At 54.3% G+C, this 21,851-nt stretch overlaps 2 protein-coding genes across 3 annotated transcripts in view; one reads left to right on the top strand and one right to left on the bottom strand.

The window, feature by feature from the left end:
- Positions 1 to 6,770, top strand: part of DRC1 (dynein regulatory complex subunit 1) — a 38,492-nt gene extending 31,722 nt beyond the window's left edge. The window contains exons 12-17 of the mRNA XM_027555887.1: positions 491 to 580; positions 1,086 to 1,172; positions 3,552 to 3,700; positions 4,767 to 4,910; positions 5,288 to 5,390; positions 6,520 to 6,770. Coding sequence (XP_027411688.1) covers positions 491 to 580; positions 1,086 to 1,172; positions 3,552 to 3,700; positions 4,767 to 4,910; positions 5,288 to 5,390; positions 6,520 to 6,576 — 630 coding nt within the window. The 3' untranslated portion in view covers positions 6,577 to 6,770. The remainder of the gene's footprint in view (positions 1 to 490; positions 581 to 1,085; positions 1,173 to 3,551; positions 3,701 to 4,766; positions 4,911 to 5,287; positions 5,391 to 6,519) is intronic.
- A 441-nt stretch (positions 6,771 to 7,211) lies between these two features.
- The window catches only part of OTOF (otoferlin), an 87,939-nt gene continuing 73,299 nt past the window's right edge, over positions 7,212 to 21,851 (bottom strand). The window contains exons 31-46 of one of the 2 annotated variants that reach the window (XM_027555885.1): positions 20,400 to 20,429; positions 19,846 to 19,977; positions 18,163 to 18,229; positions 17,333 to 17,469; positions 17,091 to 17,225; positions 16,558 to 16,695; positions 16,136 to 16,263; positions 15,849 to 16,019; positions 15,046 to 15,206; positions 14,222 to 14,364; positions 13,752 to 13,840; positions 12,049 to 12,147; positions 11,647 to 11,888; positions 11,178 to 11,356; positions 10,992 to 11,092; positions 7,212 to 8,198 (exon numbers count right to left, since the gene is read on the bottom strand). In XM_027555885.1, coding sequence (XP_027411686.1) covers positions 8,018 to 8,198; positions 10,992 to 11,092; positions 11,178 to 11,356; positions 11,647 to 11,888; positions 12,049 to 12,147; positions 13,752 to 13,840; positions 14,222 to 14,364; positions 15,046 to 15,206; positions 15,849 to 16,019; positions 16,136 to 16,263; positions 16,558 to 16,695; positions 17,091 to 17,225; positions 17,333 to 17,469; positions 18,163 to 18,229; positions 19,846 to 19,977; positions 20,400 to 20,429 — 2,133 coding nt within the window. In that variant the 3' untranslated portion in view covers positions 7,212 to 8,017. The remainder of the gene's footprint in view (positions 8,199 to 10,991; positions 11,093 to 11,177; positions 11,357 to 11,646; positions 11,889 to 12,048; positions 12,148 to 13,751; positions 13,841 to 14,221; positions 14,365 to 15,045; positions 15,207 to 15,848; positions 16,020 to 16,135; positions 16,264 to 16,557; positions 16,696 to 17,090; positions 17,226 to 17,332; positions 17,470 to 18,162; positions 18,230 to 19,845; positions 19,978 to 20,399; positions 20,430 to 21,851) is intronic. The other variant, XM_027555886.1, reaches the window with a different exon arrangement.

Here is a 21,851-nt window from a genome sequence, read left to right as displayed (position 1 = left end):
TCCTGGAGATGTCTGGGGACTCTTGTTCAGTCTCTCAGTTGTGTCCAACTCTTTGCAACCCCACGGACCACAGTATGCCAGGCTTCCCTGTCCTTCACCATCTCCCAGAGCTTGCTCAAACTCATGTCCATTGAGTCTGGGGACTAGCATTTGGGTGAAGTGACATGGGCGGGAGGGAACGGGACTGGATCAGGTCTGGACTGTGGTGGGGAGCTCAGGTGTTTGCCCCTGCGGTCTGTAGGCCAGGTGAGTCAGCGCCTTCTGAGGACACCTCAGTCCATCATGAGGACCGGCTTCGTCCCTGAGAAGGACTTTTAGGCTTCCCGGGAAGGCCTTCCTCTGGGGTGCCTGGCAGCTGCCCGATGTTTCGGCCCTGGGGTTCTTTCTGCTCTGAGGAGTTGTCCCTGGCTCATTGCCCGGAGGGGGACGGGCTGCAGGACTTGTCCTGAACCCCGTCTCCTACTGGAGATGTCGTCTCCCTTCTCCTCAGGGTTTCCTCATAGAGAGCAAGTTGCTGAGCCTACTCCTGCCCCTGGAGAAGAACGAGTGTTACCTGCTGAGACTGGACGCCGTCTTCTCGGTGAGTGCCTCTCAGGCTGAGTGGGTTGGGGGTTCCAGTGTAACACAGCCCCCTGGGTTTTCCAGCACTGCCTGAGCCCTGGAATAGCTGCTAGGCTCCCGGGGCTTCCCCAGCTCACTGTCATATCCCTCCCTTTACCTACTCTCCATGCCAAGAATTGGCCTCAGAGTTGCGTTGGTGACTCCCATCTCATCCCTTCCTCTGCCAGCCCCTCTCTCGTGGCCCAGCTGTCAGCCGCAGGTTCTCCCCTTTACCCCTAAACTCAGAGGTGTGTTCAGCCCCCTTTAGCATGCTCCTGCCCACCAGGCCTGTATGGGGCTGTTCTGAGCGTTGTTTCTCTGTTCTGAGGTACGTGTCCGCACTCACTGTGCTTTCCGGTGTTGAAAGGCCTGTTCTCTGGGTCATGGTAGGCACCAGGGAGGCTGAGGGGAGCCAGCCCCTGCTCTTGGGAGCTGAGGGACTTCTTAATGTGGTATTTGATGCAGTCATTCTATTTTTTCCTCAGGCCCTTGGAATTGAAAATGAGGATGACTTGTATAAACTGGTTAACTTCTTCCTCAAATACCAAACTCATCATTCACCTTCCAGCCAGGTAAGGTGAAGTGTAATAAAAAAAAAAAAAAAAAGAGCATTCAAAATTCTCCTGGAATCCCCCAGAGGGCACTGCCACCTTTGAATAATACTTGTGATTTGGAAAGATCCCCTGGAGAAGGAAATGGCAGCCTACTCCAGTATTCTTGCCTGGAGAATCCTGTGGACAGAGGAGCCTAGTGGGCTACAGAGCATGGGGTTGCAAAGAGTTGGACATGACTGAGCAACTAGCACCTTCACACTAGGGAGAAGTAGTGGGGATTTTGTATCAAAGCTGATTTTAGCACTTCCCTTGGCGTTGTTACTTTTTGTATTTGTAAAGGGAAGGCTAGCTAGCCATCAGATCCTGTTCTTACACTGAGGCCCAAGGGGTCTTTTCCAGGACCTTCCTTCAAAGCCAGGCCTCAGCCACGTGAGACCTGAGCTCACCAAGTTCTGAATATTTTGATTCATAAGCAAGGCCCATTTTTAATAACTATCTTGATCATAATTGACTATTTTGAGGAAGTCATCATGTTACAAATTTGTAAAATTTTAATATTAATATAAAAATTAAAAACATGAATTAAAAAAGGTTTTTAGTATTTTTAGTGTCACAGTGAGTGTGAGTATCCTGATATGCTTCCAGAAAGAGTTGGCTGAGGGGACAAAACTGAGAAGCCATAAGAAAACATAAGGGCAAACTGGCTGCATCAAAAAGAAAGTTCTGTAGATCAAAAATCGATATAAGCAAAGTTAAGATATAGAGACAGGAGGGGGAAATATTTTTAATTCATATCACAGACAAGGGCTAATTTCAATATATAAAGAACTCTCATAAACCGATAAGAAAAACATCCACTCAGTGGAACAGACAAGGGATATGAACAAACACCTTTTAAAAGAGACATACAAATAACTTTAAAGCATATGAAAATATAACCAGGCTTTCTTATATTTAGAGAAATGCAAATTAAAAGTGCTCAAATTCAATTTTCACTTGTCAGGTTGGCAAAAATCCCTAAGTTGGATAGCAGATAGTGGTGGCTGAGGTTTGGGAAATAGGCATGCTCATAGTTTACTGGTGTGAGTGTAAATCGTTGCAGCCTCTGTGGCAGACAGCTTGGCAGGATCAACTGTAAAACCGTATAGTATACTTTAGCCTGTGCTCCTCTTCTAAGATTTTATCCTATTGATGTACTCAATACAGTTGAAATGGTGTTTATCATAGCTTATTCATCACAGCATTGTTTGAAATGACAGAAGATTGGAAACAATCCAGATTTCCATCATTAAAGAATTGATTAATATATGCTGCATCTGTACAATGGAATACTATGCAGCTGTGAAAAAGAACAATGATGTTCTTTAGGTATTTATGTGAAAAGCTCTCTAAGGTTTGTTGGTATGTGAAACTCTACTGTGTACGTAGTAGAATATCATTCATGTAAAAATGGGAAGGAAAAGTGAAAGTGTGTGCTTGCTGCTGCTGCTACTAAGTCGCTTCAGTCGTGTCCGACTCTGTGCGACCCCATAGACGGCAGCCCACCAGGCCCTGCTGTCCCTGGGATTCTCCAGGCAAGAACACTGGAGTGGGTTGCCATTTCCTCCTCCAATGCAGGAAAGTGAAAAGTGAAAGTGAAGTCGCTCAGTCGTGTCCAACTCTTAGCGACCCCATGGACTGCAGCCTACCAGGCTCCTCCATCCATGGGATTTTCCAGGCAAGAGTACTGGAGTGGGTTGCCATTGCCTTCTCCAAAGTGTGTGCTTATATGGATATGTATTTCTTTGGAAGGATATATAAGAAACTGATAATGTTGGTTTACTGGTGGGAAGTAAACTGAATGAACTGTACAGCAGGAGTAGAAGGACTTTTTAAAATTAAAAGATTGAAATTTAATTTGTGCTATGAATCAAGAGGATATTTATATCATGTAAGCTTTATACATATCAATAAAATGAACACCTGTGAACTGGATACCAAACTAGAACATTATCACTGGTGTGTGTGTATGTGTGTGTGTTTAATTTGGTTTCACTGCCCAACATGCATGATCTTAGTTCCCCAACTAGGGATTGAACTCAGGCCCCTGTAGTGAGAGTGCTGAGTCCTAACCACTAGACCACCAGGGGATTCCCCCATTATCACTGTAATGAAGCTCCCTGTTTGCCTCTTTCTGGTCCCATCTTCCTTCTTCTCCACTCTTTTCCTTCATTATCTCTTTCTTTGTGTGAATGTCTGCATCTTTCTTTTCCAAAACTTCTGTAACTTTCTGTAAACATTTTCTCCATTTTTCCTCTTTCTAGCTGTCTTCATACATTCATGCTTGCATGCCTCCAACCATAGTTCCCCTTGCATCTTTGTCCACACTGGTTCCTGGCATCTGTGTCCCCACTACAGGAGCCACTGGATCTCAGAGCAGAGAAGGAGAGGAGCCTTGTGGATGGGAAGTCACAGGAGAAGGAGCCCCCTCCTTCTCCCAAGCTCATCCACCCCAACGACGTTCTCAAGATTCTGGAGGCCTTTGTCATGAGTCTGAGGAAGCCTAGGTGGGCTGTGGTGCTGGAGGGCTTACCTGAGAAATGGGTGGAGAGGGGAGCTGGATGGGATGGGGGCCCAGCAGATACAAGGAGGGGAGAAGAGGCTGCTGAGCCAGAACTTGGGGAAGTGAGTAGAAGGATGTCCGGAAGGGGGGCGAGAGGAATCCATGGACATTGCAATGAAAGAAATAGATACAGAAGAGATTTGCATGTTTCCATTCATCATTCATTTATTTAACGAATATCTGTTGGGGGCTACTGTGTATAGGCCTTGTGGGGAGAATACTTTGTGATCAGAACAGTGGTCAAAGCACATGGAGGTGTCAGGCTGCTCAGAGGGGAAGTGGTCACCTTCATCTGAGACATCAGAGAGGGTTTTAGGAGGAGACTGCAGCAGAACTGGGTTTTCCTGGGTGGACAGAGTTGGGGGGAGGACATTTCGGGATGTCACAGTGCAGGGAAAGACCTGCTTCAAGAATCATGACAGAGCGGTATGACTGGAGGGTCAAGGGTCTGGGGAGTGGGACTGGCTGGGTAGAGGAGCCAGGCTGGATCTTGAGAGCCTTATCCAAATTCCCCAAGGTCTTGGTCTTTACCCTTTGGTGGATCGGAGCCAGAAAATGATCTTAAGCCATGAGGGAGCCAGGAGCAGACTTGCATTTTAGAAAGATGACTTTGGCGGCCGACTGATGCCTGATTCAGGGACCGTAGTGGGAAGGTTTGTCCAGGTGGGAGGGGATAGCTTGGATGAAGGCTATCCTGGGGAGGGGGGGTGGTGTGGAGAGGAGATAACAGATTTTAAGAGCTGCCTTGGCAGCATCCTTGGAAGAAATGGACATAATAGTGAGCTATAGAGCCAGTGATGTAAACTGACCGAGAGGAAGGGAGTGGATGACACTCCTTCATAACGGTGACAACATCACCGAGAATCAGGAACCTTGATGGATAAGCAGGTGTTGTTTCTGAGGCGCTTCCATGATCGGATGAAGGTGACAGTAAGTCTGTGAGGGGCACTGCTTGGGGGCCCTGGTGACACCAGGCTGAGGGGAATGATACCAGTGCTTTTGACCTTCAGGGACTTTTGGGTGCCAGTGAAGTTGCTGAAAGCTGTGCGAGATGACTCAAAGGACTCCGAGTACTGGGAGGCCCTGACTACGGTTATCCCTGCCACCACCCTGAACCTCTGGGATGCTCTGTATACAGCCTTGGAGAAATACCAGTGAGTGTGTATGCCATGGCTCAGGAGGAGGAGGGCAGGTAGAGCAGGCCCAGGGCAGGCAGGTAGGAGAAGTGCCCTGCTTGGAGCGGCCACCTTTGCTGCCTCCCTGTCCCAGGAACTCTTGGAGAGTAAAGCTGCTTTTGGCAACTCAGGTGGGGGGCCGTGTAGTGTTGGGGGATCGAACCCTCCGGCTTCGCCCTCCCTGTTTTGTTCCGGGTGGCCTGGCTCCTTCAGGGCTGGAGGGCTGCCCTGGTGGGTGAGGCTTCTGGGGTCCTCATTCACCTCCAACTGGAGTAGAAGGGCAGAGATCCTGGCTCTGACTTGATTGAGAATGGAGGAGGATTCAACGGGCCTCTAACCAATTTTTCTGCCCAAAGCCTCGTCCTGACCCAGAGGGCTGAGCTGCTGATAGAAAACAGTTCCCTGGAGAGGCAGAACACAGAGCTGCAGCAGCTGCTGCAGCAGTATCTGGACACCAAGGTGGGTCCCGGGAGGGGAGGCAGGACACTGGGGCGCTGGGCAGGGGGCAGCAGTGGGACTGGCGGAGATGCTGGAAGAGGTCAGGCGTCCCCTCCCCACCACCTCCAGAGGCGAGGCAACTTCAAGGTGCGGGCTATCTTAGTGTCACTTTGACGCCCATATAGTTTTTGGCACCAGATGCTTGTTGGATGGCTCTGCAAGGCAGTGATCCACCCGGTGCTGGCCTCACAGCTTACAGAGCCCTTCCACAGGAATTTCCTTCTTCGGTCCTAACAGCTGGTCTGTGAGGTGGACAGGGCGGGAGTGATTCTCCCCCCTTCACAAAAAGGAGGATCAAACCACAGAGCCTCTGTCGCTTGCTCAGAGCTCGGGCTCTTCCTGCTCTGCTAGCCCCTGGGGTCTGGCCTGGGATGTGACACCTGGAAAGGGGACTCCAACCGAGGCAGATGTTTCCCCCAGCCCCCTACCCAGACCTGCTCCAGGGACAGCTGGGGTGACTTCCCCGTGTCTCAGCAGGAGACGGGATCTCACGGTCTGCTCCACTGGGAAGAGCCCATTGGCAGCACAGCTGCTGGCTCTGCTCTGCTCCTGTGGGATCCTTCATGTGGCACTTAAGGGTGTAACACTGGGCTGGGCATACCTCCTGAGTCATCAACTAAGGCTAGCCACATGCCAGGCCCTGGGGATGTGTGGCCTGTGGGGGTCTCAGGCCCCCGGCCACACCAGAGCAGGGCATGCGATGAGCCCGGGGATCACAATGGCCTCTTGGCCCAAGACAGGACTCAGTCATTTGGGAACCATAAGGGGCCACCCTTCCTTCGACACTACAGTGGACAAAAGGCTGGGGAAGAGCGTGGAAGAACGAGGCCAGATGGGCAGGTGAAGTGGGGAAGTTAGGGTTTTAGAAAGTGGATCAGAAGGGAAGGTTAAGAGCATTACCAGAGGCTGGTGTGCTGGAGCAGAAGTCAGACAGGGAGCCCAGGACTCAGCTTCTGAGGAAGGCAGGGTGCGTGCAGGCTGGCCCAGGAGACGGAAGGAAGTCTTTGGGAAAGTACTCCTAGAGATTTGGAGGCCTCTTGGGAGGTGGACCCTGGGGGAAGGGTAATGACCATTACTCTTTCTTTTCCAGATAAACTCTGAACTGCAAGTTCCTCCGACTCAGGTGTTCCGGGTCCCCACAAAATAGAGCCAGACCTCGAAAAGCCTGTCTCGGTAGGGCCGACCCTGGTATCACTCTTGGTGTGGGAGGCAGCACCCCCTGGGGGCTTCCCCGGGCCCACTCCCTGCATCTTCCAGAACTGTTGTTGTCAGGCCTGTTGAAATAAGGCACTGAGAGGAGTTACCGGATTCCACAGTCCTGATTAAAGTCTTAAAAAGTTGTGTCTGAATCGCTTTAAAGAGCAATCCCCACCTGACATCTCTGTGTCATGAGGGGACTTTGTCCCTGGCTTCAGACTGATTTGAGAACAGGCGTGCAGCTGCAGGCCGAGACTGTGGCTCGGGGCTCCCTTCTTGCTTCCAGGAACAGGTGGTACCTGGGAGCTTTGGGCCATTTCAGGGTCTATGCCTTCAGACTGTCACTAAGAGTGCTTTAGTGAGCTTTTGGGGCCCCTGGGTCCACCAGGCTGTGACCCTGGGGTGTGGTGTGACATTCCTCCTGGGGCAGCCTGGGCAGGCAGCCCTGTACCTGAGGCCCACCTTGAACCCTGGTTCACAAGGCCTCCCACTCCAAAGGGGCCCAGCCTGGGCTGAGCTTGCCAGCTGACCCTGTGCACCCCTCCCCCACAGTCCCCCCACCTGACCCACTGCAGACTTGTCAGCTCAGGGTTTGATTTCTTTTATTAAGAGAAAAATCACCACTCAAGAGAGGAAAAGCAGCCAAGAGAAACTCAGCTCACACAGGCGGTGGGGGCGGGAGGTGGGCAGCCCTTCAAGTGCAAACTCCAGGCAGCCCCCGGAGGACTGAAAGGGTGAGCCCATCAGGGGCCAGGCAGGTGGGTGGGGTACAGGGTTCACTGCAGGCGTGCTGGCTTGCAAGGGCTAGTCCGGGCAAAGGAAGCACTGGGAGGCCATCAGAACCCGCAGGCTGGACGGGGACTGGGCTTGTGCATCCAGCCTGCGGCTGCCTGGATAGAGTGGAGTGGCCCGGGGAAGCAGCCGCCTGGCAGGACTCGTGGAAGGGATCTGGGATCACTTCTGCAAGGTCAAGATGGCAGCTGCCCTCACAAGATTATATCTAGGGATGGGGAGGGTGATGCTGCTTGCTCATTGATTCTTTTTAAAGCCCTGGGCACAGCCCATGACATGATTCGATTCTCAGTTAATTTCATTAAAGCTTTAGTGCTCTGCTGGAAGGCCTGGGGAGGATTTCGGGTGGCTTCCTCAGGCAGGTGGGGCAGGCTCTCGCAGTTTCCCACATTCTCCACCCTGCAGGTAGGGACATGACAGGCAGGACCGAGTCAGCAGTAGGCTTGGGGTGGGGTGGACAGGCAGGGAGGGTGGGGGGGCTGTTGCATCACCGGCCCAGCCAGCAGGAGGAAGGCCCCTGGGACTGGAGGCCTCTGTGCCAGAGGCAGGGCAAATGTGCAGGCCCAGGAGGGGAGCCGTAGGGAGGGCCCCCAGGGCCTTCACGCCCCCAAGAGCTTCTTGACCATGTAACCGGGGAGGCTGTAGAGGAAGAGCGCCAGCATGAGCAGTCCCAGCAGCGCCAACACGATCTTGATGATGAGCCACTTGTACCGCGTGCAGATGAGGTACTTGATGGACTTGAGGGGGTTGAGGAACCAGACGAAGGCGGTGTCGGGCCGGCTGGGGAGGGAGAGCCTCGGTCAGGGGGGTGGCACCTCCAAGACACCCCGTCCCCACAGCCCTTCTAGACCCCAAGAGGGCCCCCTTCACGGTCCCAGTCTCCAGAGTACTGAGTGCTGGAGGCAGGGTTTGAGCCCATCTCAGCTCCAGCTGTGCTCTTGGAGAAGACTCTTGAGAGTCCCTTGAACAGCTAGGAGATCCAACCAGTCCATCCTAAAGAAAATCAGTCCTGCATATTCATTGGAAGGACTGATGCTGAAGCTGAAACTCCAATACTTTGGCCACCTGATGCGAAGAACGGACTCGTTGGAAAAGACCCTGATGCTGGGAAAGATTGAAGGAGGGAGGAGAAGGGGACGACAGAGGATGAGATGGTTGGATGGCATCACTGACTCAATGGATATAAGTTTGAGTAAACTCTGGGAGTTGGTGATGGACAGGGAGGACTGGCGTGCTGCCGTCCATGGGATAACAAAGAGTCAGACACCACTGAGCGACCGAACTGAACTGAACTTAGCTCCAGCAAATGCTGCCTGTATTCCCCTTCTCTTTGCAGAGAACGGCAGTTGTCCCAGCTCCTCCCGAGGCCTAGATGGCATTTTTGGCAGCTGGGCAGCTACCCCTCGACCCAACACTTGGAGTGAGGGCAGGTCAGTGCTGGAGGAGGCTGTTGCAGGGCTGCAGGCAGTTCTGGTTATTACAATAGGAAGCTCCCCTACTGAGCTGTTCATTGTGGATGGTCTAGCACTTGCTGTGTGTTCACAGTGAGGTTTGTGTTTCCAACCTGTTCCCCCTTTAGGCTTCGGTCCCCACCAAGCCCTGCCAGGGGTCTGAGGATCCCCAGGGCGGGGTACACGCCACCCTCACCCTGACCTGCCCAGCGTCAGGGCTGGATCATTACTCTACCTTCTCTAGGGCCACCCAGCCAAAAGAGGGCTTGTTGAGCTTACATTCTGTTGACTGTGTGACAAGAACAATAGATTCTATAAAATGTCCTGATAGAAAGTCAAAGTACTGAACATGCTTCTTCAAACTCTTCCTGCTCCTGGGGGATGTAGACCTCACCCTCCAGAGCCAATCAGTGCAGGCAGGGCTGCAGGCCGGGGGTTGTGGGCAAGGGCACCCGGTTTCCAGTCCCAGTGGTGACAGGCAAGTGAGGCATGTCTTAGAGCCTCGGATTCCTCACTTGTACCATGGGGTTAATAGCAGACCCCACCTCTGGGATTGGTGAAAGGGTGATGTGAAAATGCGTGAGAAGTTTTGGCACCGAGCCGAGCTCCCCATAGGCTGGTTACCAAGATGACTGAATGCTGTGGAGCTACTCACTGCCATGCAGGGCAGGAAAGGGCTCGGGTTGGGAGGAGGATGCTGGTAGAATCTCTTCAGGGCTGGATGGCTGATCTCAGTCAAAGCCTTTCCCCTTTCCTGTCCATAACTCAGCTGCTTTCTGCCAATGGAACTGGGTTCGATTCTGACCAGGATGTCGCTGGGAGAAGAGGTGGTATTGTGTAAAGGACACTGGATGGGCCATTTGAAAACCAAGGCTGAGTCCTAGCTCTACCCTGATTTGCTAGGCGGTGGCCTTGGATAAGTTCCTTTTCCTCTCTGGCCTCATATGTAAACATGCAAGACAGTCATTTGCAGTTCTGAGTCTAGGATACCACTTGAAAGCTTCAAAGTTGCTGTCTGCGCTGTCCTTATGTGTGCACTCGTGTGTGTGTGTGTGTTTGTGTGAGGGTGTGCCACATGCTGGCCAGCTCATAGCCCTAGGTCCAGGAGGAAGGGAGGGTATGAGACTCAGGAGGCTTTGGGCTCAGACCCCAAGGATCTTCTTGACCAGGCAGCCAGGCACAGAGTAGAGGAAAAGGGCGAGGAGGAGAAGCAGCCAGTGATGCATGTATCACACGAAGTGGTGGGCAGACTTGAGAGGGTTCAAGAACCAGATGAAGCTTGTATCGGGCTGGTTAGAGCAGCGACAGGAGCAGAGGGAGCACTGAGGAAGGACACGGAGGATGAGGGCCGGGGTGTGGCGAGGGCCCCTGGCCAAAATGAAAGTGGCTCTCAGCTGCACACACAGTTCCAGGTGCCCCCTGTTCCCAGCCATCAAGGCTGCCTGGGGCCCCAAAGCCCACCACTGCAGCTGTTTGCCTTTGTCAAAAACTGTGTGCTTAGTCACTCAGTCTAGTCTTAGTCACTAGTCTTAGTCACTCAGTCACCCACTCTTTGTGACCCTAAGGACTGTAGCCCGCCAGGCCCCTTTGTCCATGGGGATTCTCCAGGCAAGAATACTGGAGTGGGTTGCCACTCCCTCCTCCGGGGATCTTCCGAAACCAGGGATCGAACCTAGGTCTCCCACACTGTGGGCAGATTCTTTACCATCTGAGCCACCAAGGAAGCCCAAGAATACTGGAATGGGTAGCCTATCCCTTGTCTAGGGGAACTTCCCAACCCAGGAATTGAACCAGAGTCTTCTGCATTGCAGGCGGATTCTTTACCAGTTGAGCTACCCGGGAAGCCCCTGTCAAAAAGTAGGAAGAGCATTCAGCTCAGCTCAACAGGGCCTTCCCTGTACTATAGCCCGTGTTCTGGCCTCAGAGCGGGGAGGTGGATCCTGGGGAGGAAGGGGAGGAGGGAGGAGGCTCTCCTGCAATGAGGCTGTGGCCCAGGAAGGCTCAGAGAGGGCAGAGGTGCCCACAGAGTGGGGGCAAGAAGACCAGAGGTTCTGGCACCTCCTTCTTGTTCCTGTGCCCCCAGGGACCAATGTAGCAGGGGACTGGCACGCAGGGCACTCACTTGGGTTTCTCTAGGGGATCAGGTTCATTGCGGGCCAGGCCCACGGGATTCTTTTCCGCCTCCTCGGCGGTGAGTAGATGCAACTCTGCTTCCACTTTGCCCTGCAGAGAGGAACAGAATGGTGCTGGCGCCCGGGAAAGAGGCCAGGCCCTCCCCTGTCCCCTGCCCAGCAGTGGTGAGCCCCACCGTGAGCTCAAACTCGTCATTCTCGTTGCGGGCTAGGAGGGGCCACCAGCCTTTGACACGCTTCTGCTTGAAGATGGAAACCAGGGGCACATCCACCTCCCCCGTGGCCATCTCCATGGTGCACTGCTTGGCCGTTTTCGCGCCCCGAGGGAAGCGATTCAGGTCCAGCTCGATGGCCCCTGTGACGACCTGAGAGTCAGCTCCTACACTGGGTCCAGTTGACACTGGGTTCCCTGGGCTGGGCTCACCCTGCTCCTGCCTCCCCTTCCCCCGCCCCCACTGGAGCATCACCTGCTCCAGACCCGCTACCACACCTGGGCTGGGGACTGTCTCCACCCACAGCACCGCCCCCCCTCCGCACCCCCCCCATCCTCTCCCTCCTCTCCTGCCTTCCAGGAAGGTGGGCTTACCCAGCTCAGCCCCCCTCCCACCCAAGGGACCTCTCACTGCTCTGGTCCCAGCCCCACACCCAGGAAGTCGTCGGCAGAGAAGTGGTCGGCGTCCCAGATCTGCAGGGTGAGCCGTGCGGGGATCTTGTATTCGGTCTCGTCCCAGGAGAACATGGACTCCTTCTTGGAGATGACTATCTTCTCCTCGGCAGCCAGGTAGTCGAAGGGGAACAGGTAGCGCCAGTTGAAGTTGCCCTCGCCCGTGAGGGAGTGGTAGTGGACGTCTGTGTCCTGCTTGTCCTCCTGCTGGCCCTTCAGCCACCTGTGGGTCATCACCTGTGGCCCTTCAGCCACCTCCCCAGAGGCCTCTCTCCACCCACAGCACCCCCCCTCCTCGCCGTTCTCTCCCTCCTCTCCTGCCTTCCGGGAAGGTGGGCTTACCCAGCTCGGCCCCCTTCCCATCCAGGGGACCTCTCACCCACCCCCGCACGAAAATGTCGCTGGACTTCTCCCCAGTGAAGAAGTCGTCATCTTCCAAGACCACCTCATCCGTGTTCCACACGATGACCCTCAGCTCGTACCTGGGTGGGTTAGGGGCTGATTAGAGGTGTAGGGATGGGGGTTACCGGGCTGGGGTTGGAGATGAGGTGACTGGGACAAGTCCTGGGGACTTGGGATGGGCATGGGGCCTGGGCCAGGCTGGGGCTGAGAGTCGATGTGGGGAGAAGCTGAGGGGTTGGGGAGACGTGGGCCCAGGGTCAGAGGAGGTCACCCAGCCATCATGGCTACTGAGAGAAAAGCCAGACTGGGCGGGGTGGCGGGGAGAGCCAGCTGGGCTAGAAGGCCAGGGCCCGGAGCACGGTCCTCCTGGATGAGGCAGGCGGGTGGGGAGCTGACTCAGGTCTCAGGGAGGCTGCCCAGGGAGGGGCAGGGGCCAGCTGCTCAGGGCGTGGCTGAATCGAGGCTTGCAGAGTCAGGAATTCCCTCCTTCCCAGAGGCCTGAAGCTCCTTTCCAGCTCTAACAGAAATGTACATTTAAGCCCAGCAGCTGGCAGTGGATCACCCTGGAATCTGATTTCCTTTACACCCTTGCCCCCCAAGGGCATTTTCCTCTTGAAGTGAATTGTCATGATAAATGAGGTAGTCAACCTCTAAAAATCGACTGCAATGGCTTGTGCTGGACTAAACGCCCCTGGACTGCAAGTCCTGGAGACACAGCGGGTTGGGGTGTCCCCTGGTGGCGAGCCATGGAACAGCACACTCAGGGTCCTACCTAGAGCCTGTGCCAGGCAGAATTAGTTGGTTTTGTTTAGTCGCTAAGTCATATCAGACTCTTTTGGAACCTCGTGGACTGTAGCCCTCCAGGCTCCTCTATCCATGGGATTTCCCAGGCAAGAATACTGGAGTGGGTAGCTATTTCCTTCTCCAGGGGATCTTCCCGATGCAGGGATCGAACCCACATCTTCTGCGTTGGCAGGCAGATTCTTTATCACTGTGCCACCTGAGAAAGCCCACCAGGCAGAATGGGCTATATGATTGGTGGGGTCCAGTGTGAAATGGAAATGTGGGGCCCTGATTGCAGGCACCGAGTCCAGTGCTGGCAGTGGCTTGGTCCAGCCACTTTACAGATGGGAAAACTGAGGACCATGGAGGAAAAAGTGACCTGGCCAGTGTCAACTAACAGAGACAGATGGCTTGGCTCATGATCCAGCGTTCTGGCTACTCTCCCACCCTCCCGCCCATTCTGGGCACTCACCCCTGCACATCTCATCAGTTTTAAATAAACTTGGCAGAGCTGAATGACAGCCTCGAGTGGGAACCACTTTTATCAGGGGGGCAGAGCAGCTCTCAGCGGTTCTGCGTCTTGTGGATGTGTGTGGGGGAACCCAGGGAGGATGCTGCCTGCGAGTGCGTGCCCGTGGAGGAGTGGGTCTGTGAGGACAGAGGCTTCGGGGAGGGTGTCAGTGTGAACTCATGGCCCTTGCTGGCCACACAGTGGGGGTGCGACCCCTTGCCTCAGCAAGGGGACCTCCCCAGGGCAGGCCCCACAGCCCTCTTCGTGGGGTGCTCTGTTCCCCCAACAAGGCCACATGGGACTGACTAAGGTGACCTGGGCCTGGAGGCTCCTACAGAAAGGATGCGTTGGGGAGCCGGGAGGGAAGGGCGCTGGCCCCGAGCAGCTCACTTCTTGGGCTTCCGAGGGGAGATGTCCAGAGGTGTCCCGGGGGACGGCATGTCCATGGGAAACATGTCCACCCACAGCTCCAGGCGGCCCTGAGGAAGGGGGTGTGGCACGTCTTGTGACTCCTTCCTCTACCCAGCAAGGCCAGCTCTCCTCTCCCTCCCAACCTTTGTTCTGGCAGGACGCATCAGTTTTCATTCTTGGATGCCAGCAATCCCTATGATGTCACCAACAGCCAATTGCAGCTTCTGAGGGAGATTACCCTAGGTTTCCACCAGAGGTGATGTGATTCTCACTCAAAGCCAAGACACGAGCCCTGGTAGTTACAGCGAAGGGTGTAATGTGTGTGTGTGTGTGTGTATGGGGCACCCAATACTTTGGGGGAAGCAGCAAATAGCATGGAGATCTCTTTTTATGGATTCAGGCTGGGACTGATCCCAAATACCGAAGAACGTCAGACTCAGGCCAGTCACCTGTTCGATGCCCGGCTTGTCGGGGTTGAGCAGCGGCCGTGTCTCCACATGTTCGGGCACCAGGCGGCAGCCCACGCGGGGGATGTCCTCCCAGTGTCTCAGGGCCAGCAGTGCCACGTGCTCTTCTGTGGGCTTCCTCTGGCCTGTGGGTGCCAGAGGTCAGCTCATATGTGGGCTCAGCAGAACAAGAGACCTGTGCTGGGCCAGGGGCTCAAGGGCATACAGAGGCCCCTTCTCCGGTCTACTGATGGGGAAACTGAGGCTCAGAGGGAGATGCAACAACAGCCCAAGCTCTCAGGTGCCTCATGGGCCCCGGATGGGTCTGTGTCCTTGGGTTTTCCCTGCTTGGGGGGAAACTGACCCGAGAATCCCGCTGGGCTGCGAGGTCAGGGAAGAGAAGAACCTACATCCTGTCCAGCACCTTGAAGGTGGGTGGCACAAGCTTCCAGCAGAGACATTTGCTGGTTCTCCATGAAGGGCCACAAGGGCAAAAGGGTGGGGAGGGCCAGAACAACCTGGGTCTACACTGCCCTCACTCTGCCTTGTAAAAGCTGAGTGACCTTGGGCAAGTCACTGAAACCCTTTGGGTCTCGTTTTCCTCATCTGTAGAATGGGGAAGAACCTTCCTACCCCACAGGGAGGCTGAGGGGAAGAGAAAGGGGACAAGTGGGCAAGTGCGGTGTGGGATGGGGAGGAAGGGCAGAGGCTGAGCGGACAGAAGGGGGACGCTGCGGTGATGAGCAGAGGGGTGGTCCTACCACAAGGATGTGTGGGTCCTTCCATGGCCTCTTGACACCCCCATAGCTGCATGCAGCATCCCTTACCATTCTCGTCCTCGATCTCAGAGGGCCCTGTGAAGATGCGGTTGGACACCTTCACTCTCCCGGGGGGCCCGAAGTGGGGGCCGTCCACTTTGCCCTCCTTGCAGAGGCGGGTCAGGATCTGGCTGGGCTTCATAGGGTCCCGCCAGATATTGTAGCCGTGTCTGTGGGAGGAGACGCATGGCCTGGGTGGGGCTTGGGGTGTGGCTGGGGCATCCCCAGGTAGTAAGTGGCCCCTGCCAGATTCCTTAGGTTGGCTGTTGCCCCATGTGAGCAAGTGAGCCCTGCCTCATGCTCCAGGATCAGCTGAGACACGAGGGCTGCTGGAGGCTGATCCCTCCTGCCCTGGGCTCGGGCCCCACATGCTCCATGCTCCTCAAGGACGAGCATCCAGTCTCCCCGAGTGCAGCCGCACCATCCCCCTGACTATGTCCACTCCTCTGGAACTTCAAAGACTCCCTGAAGAAACTGACAACCAGAGAGGTTAAGGGGCTGGCCCAGGGTCACACAGCCTGGAATTGGCACCAGCTGGCCAGATCTCCAGTGGACTCTTCCTAGCACACTCCTGCCTCCTCCCAGCCCGCTTTTCTCTCCCTCTGTTTCCTCTGTCCTGGAATTCTCTGGCTCTCTCCTTGTCTTGGAACCTGCAGTCCTGGCCCCTGAAGGCTGAGCCCAGAGCCTGTCGGGGTGGAGGCCTGGCTGGGACAGAAACCATATGTCCACCTTCCCAAATCCCATGGTTTGCATCTTGATTTTGAAGTCAAGGTGCAGTAGGCAGCCCCCCTGCCCCACCCCGCCCCACGCACACGGAGTAGGTCTGGGCGATGCCGCAGGTGGCGCGGTGCTTGCTGTAGAAGCGGTTTTCCAGGTCGATCTTGGTTTCCCCAATGAGGTCATCAGTGCCTACCAGATCCCAGTCGTACACGGCCACCGTCAGCATGGATTCCATGGGGAAGCAGGCTTCGATGTCAAAGGACCTGGTGCGGCGGGGTTGGGAGAAGGGTTGAGGGTAGGGGTGGGGTAGGGTGGGGCAGGAGGGCATCTGGGCTGGGAAGTCCGGGCAGGGTGGAGGTGGGGCACCAGGAGGCCTTACTTCCCAAAGACGGGGTTGAGCTGCTTGGAGATGTAGTTCTCCTTGTCACGGATATCAGTCTTGCCTAGCCGGATGGCGATGTACGGGTCAGCTTTGCCGTTGATGTCTGCGGGGTGCAGGTCCGTGGCCTGGGATGGGAGGGGCGCTCCTGAGCAGGGTGCCTGCACCCTCATCTTCCCCCACCCCATGATGGTCCCATGATAATGAAGGGCAGGAGCACTGGACCAGAGAGTTGCTGTGTGACCCCGGGTGAGTCCCTGACCAACTCTGGGCCTTGGCTTCCGCTTGTATAAAGGATGGCAAAAGGCCAGCTGCCCTCCCTGGTGTCTCCCAGTTGGGGGCTATCAGTTTGAGGTTGCTTCAGCCCCTCTTGGGCAGGAGAACTGGGAACCTGGGGAGAGAGGCTGCGAGGGGGCTCTCACCCGGACCACGTAGACCCGGACCAGCACGTTGATGGGGTCATTGCTGGGGATGCCCTGGAACATGCCGTAGGTGGGGTCGTAGCCGGCTTCCCGGGACCCGTCCTCTGGGAGTGGCACTTTGTACACGCAGAGGGAGCCCTGGGGTGCAGCAAGTGTGGATCAGGGTGCAGGCTCCCGTGGGCACAGGCAGGGGTGGCATTTAAAATAGCCCAGAGCACTGAGGGTCTGCACCCTGCTGCGGGGGTTTGGGGCCTTAATCTTTTAGTTGCTGGGTCACAGAGAGTCAGGGGTTTTTGAGGAAGTGGCCGGAGTGGGGGCAATTCTGTGGGGGTTGAAGTGGGGGAGTGGATTCAGGGCAGATCCCCCTTATCACTCAGTGTGCAAGTATTCTGATAGTTTTCCCACTGGGGCAGCTGACAGTTCCCCTTGGCTGTCAGCCCCAGGCTTGGGGTGGGGAGGAGAGCTGGTGGGGGGGCTCAGGACTCAGGGCCTGGGTCTTAGGGGCTGGGCCCCACTCACACTTGCCGCCTGACCTTGAACCGGCCCACAATGCGCTCCTCCTCGGTCCCGCCATCCTCGTCGTCCCCCGTCTTCCCCCGAAGCAGGTTGAACGTGTGCAGCCAGTCCTCGAAGTTGTCGAACTCTGACTCCAGCTCCTTGGGGTACACCTGAGCCAAGCCAGGCCATCAGGGAGGTGAGGCAGGCCTACAGGCCTCTGTCTTGACCTAGGCATGACGTCCCCACACCCTGGTGGGGTCTGCTCCCAGACCCTCACCTTGAGCTCATCAATCTTGGGTTTCCTCTTCTCGGGGGCCTCCGACCCCTGGCCAGGGCCTAGGCTCTGGGTTCTTTTCTTCTTCTCCTCCTTTGCAGCCCTTACCTTCTCCTTGCCCTTCATCGGCCCCTTCAGGCCTAGCCAGAAATAGACAAGGAGGCAGAAATGATCTGAGTAGGAAAGCCAGGGCTGGAGACCTACCTCATCTCTTCACTAATTTAACTTTGCTGGTCTCTAATAAGAGGACTGTTCTATATTAGCATTTTCCAAACAGCATTCAGTGAAACACTAAGTGTAGGTGTTCTTGGAATGCTTTAAGAGAAAGGATATCTATCTATCTATCTATCTAATGTATATGCATGATATAATAATTATATATATATAATAAGTTGGGGAAATATTTTATTCTGTCTTTCTTTTAGAGATTTATTATAAAAGCATTTGTATATTAAAGGCACTGAGAATCCGGCACCAAGGGACCTGTTTAACCAATTTGGCCTCAGAACCTTCTTTTCCCTTTAGAAAATCCATTCGTCGTGTTCCGTGGAAAAGGTCTGGAAGACACAGAATGGGATGAGTTCTGAGGTCCCTTCCAGCTCTGATGTTCAAAGGCTCTAAATGTCTGTCCGTCACTGTGGTTGCTCAACTGGTCAGAGTAAAAGCCACTCTACATAAGGGCCTCAGGGATGCCTGAGGATATCTGCCGTGGGCTGCTGCAGCTGTGAGGACCCACGGGAAGGGGAAAGAGAAGCAGCTGGTGTGATGAGTGGAGGAGCCACTCATACGATGGGCTGGGAGATGAAAGCAGAGTTCCAGGGCTCCAGGCTCACCTTCAGTGTTGTCCATCTCCTCCTTCTCCTCCAAGTCAATTCCTGAGATTTCTTGTTGTCGAATTTGCTGCCAAAAAATAAGGTGAGGAGAAGGGAAGGTAGGTTTCCTAGGGCGGGGTTTGTTGACCCCACACTGTGGTCTCAGACCAGTCTTAAATTTTTAGAAGCAGAAACTCTTTCCCACTGGGTTTCAAACTTATCATGTGCTCTGCTTAAGTGGGTTAAAAAAGCTTATAGTGTAAAATATGACTTAAGTGTACTTAGGAGTTTTATGATTCTTTCAGTTATGTACGATTGAAAAATATGTATTCTTTAACATTGTTTCCTAGTTTTAACGTTTTGTTGTTTTAAAAGTATAACTGGATAAGAAAACATGGTTTATTTTCTTCAGTCAGTACACACTGGATTCATCCAAGGTGCCACTGCCGCCTGGTGGCAGCCTATGCAAATTACAGGAACAGACTTGAGACAACGGGCAACCTCCCCAAGGTGGTAGAAGATACTACTAGATTTCCCTCAATTATCTGCACTTCTGCTCTCTAAAAGTTTTTAGCACAGAGTCACCTAGATAAAGATCACATTTCCCAGCCTCCCTTGCAGCTAAGTGTGGCTATGGGATTAGATTCTAGCCAATGTGAGTAGATGTGCTTATGTGCTGCTTCTAGGCTGGGCCCTCAAGAGGAAAGGAGTATGCTGCCTCCTCTTCTCTTTACCCTTCCTGTGCACTGGTATTAGGATGTGATGGTAAGCCATCTCTAACCATATAGATGCCAGTAACAAGATGGCAGTATATCAGTCTCTGACCCCAGTGAATCACCATATCAGCATTCTTGTTCATAGCAATCTGACCTGCTACAGCAGCTTAGCCTGGGCTCTAATATGAATGGTAAACATCACACACAACTCAGGTCATAGAAAGGGCCTGGGGAGAGGATGTGGCTGGATCAGCTTGGTCAAGGAAACACAACCAGGAGCACATGTCCCTTCTGGTCAGTTGGTCAGTCTTGGGTGCCTAGGTTGGCAGTGTGGACAAGAGACAAATGAGGAAGGGGAGAAATGAGCTTTCTGGAATTTGCAGTCTGACTCAGTAGACCTGTGTGTGCACAACAAGGGAAGAAGATTTCACACAGCAGCAGTGACCAAGACATGTAAAATAACATAACATAATATGTAAAATGATAATAGATGTGCAAGTACTACCGAGAAGTTGTTGTTTCCTTTTGGCCTCTGAGTGCACGTTTCTCCTCTTCCTCAAAGGTCACCTCCTCTGTGAGGCTTTCCCTGCCTCCTAGGCACTAAATTGCCTTTGTTATCACATTGTACTGTATCTATTTACATGTGCATTTTGCATGTCCAGTAAATACTCAGGGCAGGTTTGGCATCTTATTTTTTGACCCCTGTAGCACCTACATTGGTGGTACATCATCCTATATACTCAAGGAATATTTGTGGAATAAATGAATGAGGACTTGAGAAAACCAAGCCTGGGAAGGCAGACTGGAAAAGGGTGAGCTAGAACTTCAAGGCTGTGAGATAGACTGTTCCAAGCTCATATTGATGGAGTGGGGAGACCATTCTGCTGGGTATAGGAAAGAAGCCGAAAAGGAGGGTCTGATGTGGAGTTGGCATCACCTCTCCCAGCCCAGTTCCTCCTCAGCCCCCTGCCTAGGACGGAGGCCTCACCTCTTTCATGGTGTCAATGGAGGCAAAGTACTTGGACCACCAGTCCAACATACTCTCATCTGGCTCCTCCTCCTCCGGCTCATCTGAGCTGCCCTTCTTCTTCTTCTTCTTCCTCTCCTTCTCTTCCTCAGCCTACAGGGTTGGCCAGGTCCAGAGTCCTGCATATGTCCCTGCACCCTGGCCATTCCCAGAAACCTGGACAATATGGGGGTCCCCCATCCATTATGACCATCTGCTCCCGGGAAGCCCTGGGTTCCAGGGAGCTCTGTGAAGCCACCAGTATGAAAGGGGCAGGACCTTGTTTTATGTCAGTGGATGCCATGGCCCACAGAGTGTCATGACCCACCAGCATGAGCCTGGCCAAGGTGGGATTGGTGCTCAGGGGCTTGCAGCCCAAGCAGCTCTCTCCCTCTGCCTCTTAGGAGGGGTTACGCTGGCTGGAGCATCAGGAGCTGTGGGGTGGCTTGGTCCCTAATGCTGCTACCGTTGGCCTGATACCCTATGTAGTGTAGGGTCTTCTCTTCCCAGAGCTCCCCAGCGGTATCCCCACTCACCACATCCACCTTGATGACGGCATCGGAAGTCTGCAGAGGGGAACCAAGGAGACAAGGACAGGCTTAGCCACCAGGCCGAAAGTGGCAGCAGTGGCCCAGCCAGGGAGGGTGCAGGGAGGGGCTCACACAAGGATGGTCCCTGGGTCATGAGTGCTGTGCTCACAAGGCCAATTCCAGGACCGTGGAAGGTCTGCCTCAGAGATGTTTCCTCAGAACTTCCAGGGTGGTTGTTTGCCAACCTGACTGCACATGAGAATTACTAGGGGCTTTTAAAAATGATTTGTTGCAGGGCTCCCCTGAGTCCAAGGTGGGGTACTGGGCACCAGGAGAGTTGTCAACTTCCCAGATGATAGCAGTGGGGAGTCAGAGTCAAGAGGGGAGGTTGACATGGCATGAAGCTGGAGGTTGGTAATGTTGGCTGGGTGAAAGGAAAGTGCCTTAATGAGTAAGTGGACACATTTACACAGCTGAAGGGGACCCCAATGAAAAAGGCCCCACCAGAGCCCTTGGGGACGATGGTGAAGCTCAGGTCTGTGCTGTCTTCTTTGTTCACTAATGGCCTGAAACTAGCTGCCCGCCCCCAGGAGGAGCTTCAGAGGCTGGGACCTGAGAGGGGACGTGGCATCTCAAGATTTAGCCCCACAGCCCCTGGTGGTGCCAATCCCGGCCCTGCAGCCCAGGCACCAGGCCTTGACTGCTTGCCTCTTCCATGAGCCATATGCCCTCTGCTAACTCAGCCACTGGCCCATACTCTCTGGGGACCAGAGTCATGGGGTGAGGAAGGATCCTCTCGGACCCCAGCCCAGGTCTCAGAAGCTAGGAGACGCCACAGGCTGCGAGAAGAACACGATGTCAGGAATGGGATTTGGAGAAGGCAGTGGGGAGGTAAGCCTGCCTCCTGCCCTCTCAGTCCTGCCTGGACTCAGGATGACCTGTTCCAGGCTGGCCTCCATCCCACCCTCTCCTGATGGCTCCAAGTCCGTATCTGAACACCCAGGTGACAGGGCCCCTTTTGGCAGACCAACAGTCCCAGTCCTAAGCCAGGAGGAGTAAAGGCACTCCCACCTGGAACTCCTGCCCCAACCCCGGCCTGGGGAGGGTCGTTTGTAAAAGGCTGAGAAAGAAAACTCGGACCCTCTGGAGAGAACACTGATGTTCACACAAGGAGTCCTTGCCTGTGGTGTCATTTGTTGGAATAAAAATAATGTCAGGCTATCCCTTCACACGTTACTGCTCTGTCTCTCAAACATGTGCACTGCATGCATGTTCATGGCACATACACACATGCAGAATTGAGATTCTTGCCTTCCTGGACACTCTAGGATAGGGCTGTGTGCACACGCAGTCAGGGCTAGCCCTGGCCCACCCCACACTGAAGGAGGAGTGACTTAACGTGTTGTCTGGTGGGTGGAGTGGGGGTGGTCCGGCTTTGGGAAAGTGTCACCCGCAATT

The sequence above is a fragment of the Bos indicus x Bos taurus genome, chromosome 11 (assembly GCF_003369695.1).
Source record: "Bos indicus x Bos taurus breed Angus x Brahman F1 hybrid chromosome 11, Bos_hybrid_MaternalHap_v2.0, whole genome shotgun sequence".
Taxonomy (NCBI): Eukaryota; Metazoa; Chordata; class Mammalia; order Artiodactyla; family Bovidae; genus Bos; species Bos indicus x Bos taurus.
The sequence above is the reverse complement of the archived record's forward strand: the minus strand, read 5'-3'. Positions and strand labels throughout refer to the sequence as shown.